This window comes from Amia ocellicauda, chromosome 8 (genome assembly GCF_036373705.1).
Source record: "Amia ocellicauda isolate fAmiCal2 chromosome 8, fAmiCal2.hap1, whole genome shotgun sequence".
Lineage (NCBI taxonomy): Eukaryota > Metazoa > Chordata > Actinopteri > Amiiformes > Amiidae > Amia > Amia ocellicauda.
This window is the reverse complement of record NC_089857.1, coordinates 40,279,755-40,285,615: the sequence shown is the minus strand read 5'-3', so window position 1 is coordinate 40,285,615 and position 5,861 is coordinate 40,279,755. Positions and strand designations below refer to the sequence as shown.

The 5,861-nt window shown below is 48.3% G+C and overlaps 1 protein-coding gene across 1 annotated transcript; it reads left to right on the top strand.

The window, feature by feature from the left end:
• Positions 1-2,566: 2,566 nt before the first annotated feature.
• On the top strand, positions 2,567-3,793 carry LOC136755033 (growth arrest and DNA damage-inducible protein GADD45 gamma). Its single transcript, XM_066711388.1, has 3 exons — positions 2,567-2,745; positions 2,859-3,066; positions 3,181-3,793. Exons 1-3 carry the CDS (start codon positions 2,645-2,647, stop codon positions 3,292-3,294), a joined length of 423 nt encoding a protein of 140 aa, XP_066567485.1. The 5' UTR covers positions 2,567-2,644; the 3' UTR covers positions 3,295-3,793.
• The last annotated feature ends 2,068 nt before the right edge of the window (positions 3,794-5,861 follow it).

Genomic DNA, 5,861 nt, shown 5'->3' with positions numbered 1-5,861 from the left:
CACACACCCTCCCCCAACTTTGATGGCACCAGTGAACAGATGGAAGAGTGGTGCTATGAGGAGAGATAGGGAGAGGAAAACAATGGGTCAGACTTCCAGATGCCACACGCCCCAAAAAAAAAGACAGAAAGAAAGAAAGAATGCCATTGTTGCACGAGCCTTCCAAATGCACAGCAGCGCGTGCCTGTTGCAATGGCAATTAAGAGCAGATTAAAATCAGCAGCAGCCAAGCGCAGGCCGCACAGGAGTCATGCACTGATGTGTGTGCAAGATCACGGTGTGTAGTGTAGCCTTTGGTTTTATTAGGCTGTGATAATGCTTTGGTATACCTATATATTCGTGCACAATATTAAAAAAAAGACTTTGCTTGTAATCAAATGTGTACATTTTCCCTATATTTCGTGGTTCATGCTCAGGCGCCCCGCCACCAGAAGAAACTCCCCTAAACTTCACTCTGCCTCCTGCATGTTTGGTGATAACTGCAGATTATTATTCTGTGACCAACAGAAACAACACTGCCTCAGTACTTGCTGATGATGCCGTAGTCCACATAGAAATGAATATCTCTGCGTGTTTCTGTTCAATTAAACCAAATAGCTTATAAATGACCATTCGTGGAAATAGAAGTATGAAGCTGGCATTACGTTTCCTCCCCAAGACCACTAGCTGTGGCCCTCCAGCTGCCCAGATTGCATTCGTCAACAGTCAGGACATTACAACTCTTGGCATGATTTCATTACAGGACGTGCACTGGCACTGTGGAATCAATTCAGGCCAACAAACACAAGAAATAAACCTCAAAAACAGTAGACACAGAGACGCGTGCAACTGTGACGGTGACAAATCTGTATCGGACCAAAGATAGGCTCCTAAAGTGGTGCAAAGACCCTCCCCCAGTTTCAGCAAAATAGCCATAGTGACAGGTGGTCCAGAGCTGCAATGAAAAAAAACCCGTGTCTTTTGTGCAGCCCCGCAGGCCGCAGTCGCCCATTATCAGACTGGCTTTACACATGCATATGAGCAGCGTGCGCCTCGCCAATCTGCCGCGCTGGGCAACTTCTTCATTATGTCTGCTCATAATGGCCTTCATTCACTAGGTTTCAACAATTCTGCATTGAACTCAAATATCGCGCTTTGGGTTAAGTTTGGCGCGTCTATGCTATCCCGTGTTTTAATGCACAACATGTATGTGCCACATTTCGACTTGTGCCAAATGTCCGCTACAGTGTTTTTTTTTAAATGCCGCAGGGAAAGTTATTTACTCGCATCAAAGTCATTCCTAATAAAAAAACACACATATTCTTCAATAATGGTTGCATATAAATCCTGCAGTTGAAATCACATAGATAAATAAATAATTTGATTCCCCCAACTTTTTTTAATTACAGCAATGCAAAGTGGCGATTGTGGAGGTATCTGTGTGAGGTCGCCCACAGGAAAGTAAGATGACCCTCCCTCCCTCATCTAGAACAAGGGCAGTATTGGCAGATGGAGCCGCGTTTTGATGTAGAGAAGGAAGATGAAAAAAAGAGAGAGACCCCCCCCCCCCCCAGATGCCACGCGCCGGAGCTGCGCCTTTGTCTCGCGCCTCTTTACACGCGCAGAGCAGCAACGCGTGCCGTCCCCCCCACTGAAGCACAGCACCCTGCACCCCCCCCACTGAAGCACAGCCCCCTGCACCCCCCCCACTGAAGCACAGCCCCCTGCACCCCCCCCACTGAAGCACAGCCCCCTGCACCCCCCCCACTGAAGCACAGCCCCCTGCACCCCCCCCACTGAAGCACAGCACCCTGCACCCCCCCCACTGAAGCACAGCACCCTGCACCCCCCCCACTGAAGCACAGCCCCCTGCACCCCCCCCACTGAAGCACAGCCCCCTGCACCCCCCCCACTGAAGCACAGCCCCCTGCACCCCCCCCACTGAAGCACAGCCCCCTGCACCCCCCCCACTGAAGCACAGCCCCCTGCACCCCCCCCACTGAAGCACAGCCCCCTGCACCCCCCCCCACTGAAGCACAGCCCCCTGCACCCCCCACACAGAGCATCTCACACTGGCACATGGCGTTAGGATCTCATTGCGATTCCCATGTTGTTCAAATGAACCTCTGTCTGAACTTTTCAGATGCAATCACACATACAAGGACTGTTTCTGGATACAGGCTGCATAGCGTGCGCGTTGTGCTGTTTGGTTTCTGTTTTCTCTTCTGTTATGATTCTTGTTGCTGGTTGTAGGCGCTGTGCATGGACCCCGGTGCTGTGCCAGGTGCAGGGTGTGCCAGGTGCAGGGTGTGCCAGGTGCAGAGTGTGCCATGTGCAGGGTGTGCCAGGTGCAGGGTGTGTCAGGTGCAGAGTGCGCATGCCCCGCGCTGTTTGTTTAGCCGCCGTTGGGCGTGTGGGCGCGTGCCATGCGCCATTGTTTTGATCTGCTCTCAGCCAATCAGCGCGCTGCCTGCCCGGCGCGGCCCCCGAGCCCCTATAAATACAGGGATCGCAGCCCACCGCCAGTACCCCGCTGCCCTGCGCTGCGCCGCTCTGATCCGCTTCAACCCGCACCGCACCGCCGCACCGCACCGCACCGCACCGCACCGCACCGCACCGCACCGCACCGCACCGCACCGCAGCACCGCCGCACCGCACCGCCACCATGCAGAGCGCCGGCAGAGCCCTGGAGGAGGCGCTGCTGTCCGCACTCTCCGAGCAGCGGCTGACCGTCGGGGTCTACGAGGCTGCCAAGCTGATGAATGAGTAAGTGTGCGCGGCTCGGAGTCACTGCTGTGAGCGGCTGGTTCTCGGCTTATTTAGCCTTCAACTGTCCCGAAACCAACTGGATTTTAATCGATGCTGTTTCTCCCTCCCAGCGACCCAGACAGCGTGTCTTTCTGCGTGCTGGCGACCGAGCAGTACGAGTGTGACATCGCCCTGCAGATCCACTTCACCCTCATCCAGGCCTTCTGCTTCGACAACGACATCAGCATCGTGCGGGTCAACGACACCCGGCGCCTGGCAGAGCTGCTGGGCAGCGAGGAGGCCGGCGAGCCCGCAGACGCGCACTGCGTCCTCATCACGGTACGTGTCCCAGCAGGGCATGATCTTCTTGCACAGATGTGCATTTCTAAACCATGTCCAATGCATCTTAATTGTGCATCCGATGCTCATACTCCCCGCCGTGTTTTGCTGCAGTACCCCGCAGACAGTTCGTGGGAGGACCCGGCTCTGGAGAAGCTGCAGGGCTTCTGTGAGGAGACCCGCACCTTCAGCCAGTGGGTGCCCGCCGTGACCCTGCCTGAAGGCTGAGCTGCGCCCACATCTCTGGCTGGAGATGGTTGCACTTGGGAGAATTGTCACCCTGGAAGGCACGGGTGACGCGTCAGACCTGACACCCGGGATGATCCTCAGCGGAGCCGGGGAGACGGCAGACCGGAGGTGCCCGATGCCCGCGTTGCCAGTGGACGCTGCTGCCCGGGACGGGACACTGTGAAGCGGCGGGGGTTTGTGTTCTGCACGGAAGAGCTGCGCAGGGCTGCACAACCTCCCACCAGGGAAGACTTGCGTTTGAAATCTGATCCAGGATAACGTTTTGTATCGTATACTTGATGTGAACTTTCAAGATTCAAGATCTTTATTCTAACCTGGGATTCTTAACGGAAGTAGGAGTCTTGAGAGTGGATCGTTTCATCGGCTTTGAAGACCACATTTCATTGATGCACTCAAAGACTGAAAATCATTGTTTCATGACTTGTCATTTCTAAATGTTTTCAACGTGTGTCTTTGCTAAATAAATATTTGAATTATACATTTGTGGTATTTATGCTATGGACAATATCCACCGTGACTTGTGTACCGTTTACACACACACACACACACACACACACACATGCCTGGTACTGATGGGTTATTACTTTCTCTGGCACTGGAAACGCACTATAAGCACTCGGTTCAGTTATCCATCCACAAACGAATACAGAAGAACATAAAGCTGCCTTTCATAAATTATTGGAACTAAATTCAGGTCATTTTAAAGTCCATATAAAATTATATTAATTTTAACAGTTTGTTTTTCAGTTGTGCTTACTGGTACAGCCGACTATTAATATACAGTTTCTAGTTTTGTAATAGAAGTTACACCATGGCTATAAGAACGATTGCCACTAGATGGCAGACACTTAAAATCCATGACCATTTATTCTTCCAACTCAAGTATTTTCTTGTGGTTAATGGTTTCTTTAGACATTTTTTGTTTGCTACACCTGCCTTTGTGTAGTTCTTCTAGCAAAAGAAGGATCACATTTACTTCAATGCAAGATGAACTGGAAAGTATAGTGGATGAATAAAAATTAAAATACATGAAAATACTTAAAATGAAATGCCCATTACAATCAGTGCTGATTCATAAATAATACAATTATATATAAGGGAACATTATACTCTGTTTACTGCAAGTAAAATAAGCAATGCAATGGTGCAACAAACTGCATGATACATTATAAACCAGATAAATACTTTACAATGAAGCTAAAGGATTATGATTCTTGTGCCACAGTCAATCAGTTGCAGTGTTCCTGGTCATACAGACTTTAAATACATATTTTACCACTCAAATACACATCCCTGACACCCCAGAATGAGAAGTACCTCTGCAGCTGCATTAGGAAAGCTAACCTTTACATAAGGAAAGCACAATTATTTCTTACTAAAACATTAAATCAAAATGGACCCAGAATGTAACCATTTCACTTTTCAGTCTGTATCATGAAGCCCTGTTCTGGCAAAGCGCTGTAAGGGCCCCCGTTGTCGGCACAAAGCAAAGATTGTCTGGCAGTGGGAGTCTGCTAAAATGGGAATGTGTGAGTCTCATTTCTGCTGATTGAACTCAATCCAGGTGTCAGTTTGAATCTGAACTCACCTGCGGTCCAGACACTGTGGCTCTCTGTTCTGGCAAATGCCCAAGAGTATGAGAAGCTCGAGTGAAGCAGAGGGGTGAAATGTCATTTTCCTGGGATTTGTAGATGATCTGGAATGAAACCAGGATGTCATTGGCACAGTTAGGACCTCTGCTGTAGGGTGAAGGTGCACTCTGGGTGCTGAGCACCCACTTTTCATTAGAGCAGCAGCCGGTGTACCACAGTGCTGGAGGAATGCCCTGTAATTCGACAAATGTTTGGGGGCTTCAGATGGACTCTTATTGTTACAGTAGAATGAAAGCTAAAATCACGAATTGAACTATTTGTGTTGCACTATACAATTTTCAAACTTGTATACAATTTTGTGATCTTTCTCTATCTACCTGTCTGTCTGTCTGTCTGTCGGTCTATACCTATATTTATCTATACCAATCTCTCTCTATATATATGTAGTTTATTTGCTTTATATTCATATTAAAATATATTTTAATGTATAATTGATTTACATCCTGAAGATGATATATTGTTGCACTGCCTGGAAGAGTTCAAAATAAATGTTGTGTAACTCCATCACCAGCAGGGGGCAGCTTGGTTACAGTTTTCATTTCCGAACCAATGTTACATTTTCTAAGTGCACCCATTACCAGCTGAAATCACCATAGAGACTCTGGTTTATTTACAGTGCATGCTAATTAAGACAATGCCAACACAACCTTGTGCATAATATTAACAAGTATCTCATTTTATAGCAGAAGAATAAGAGCACATCCAATACCTAAGGACGTATTTCATTAATTTGTCCAAATATAATGTTTGCTGTTCAAGATACACACAAGCCTAGGTTATGATATCTTTGTATTTGATGTGCAAAATGCATTGAGTGTCATATGAATCACTGAGTTCATGCTGCTGCTCTGCTTGTTTTCTTTTTTGGAGGCTAAAGCAGAACTTAATGACAGC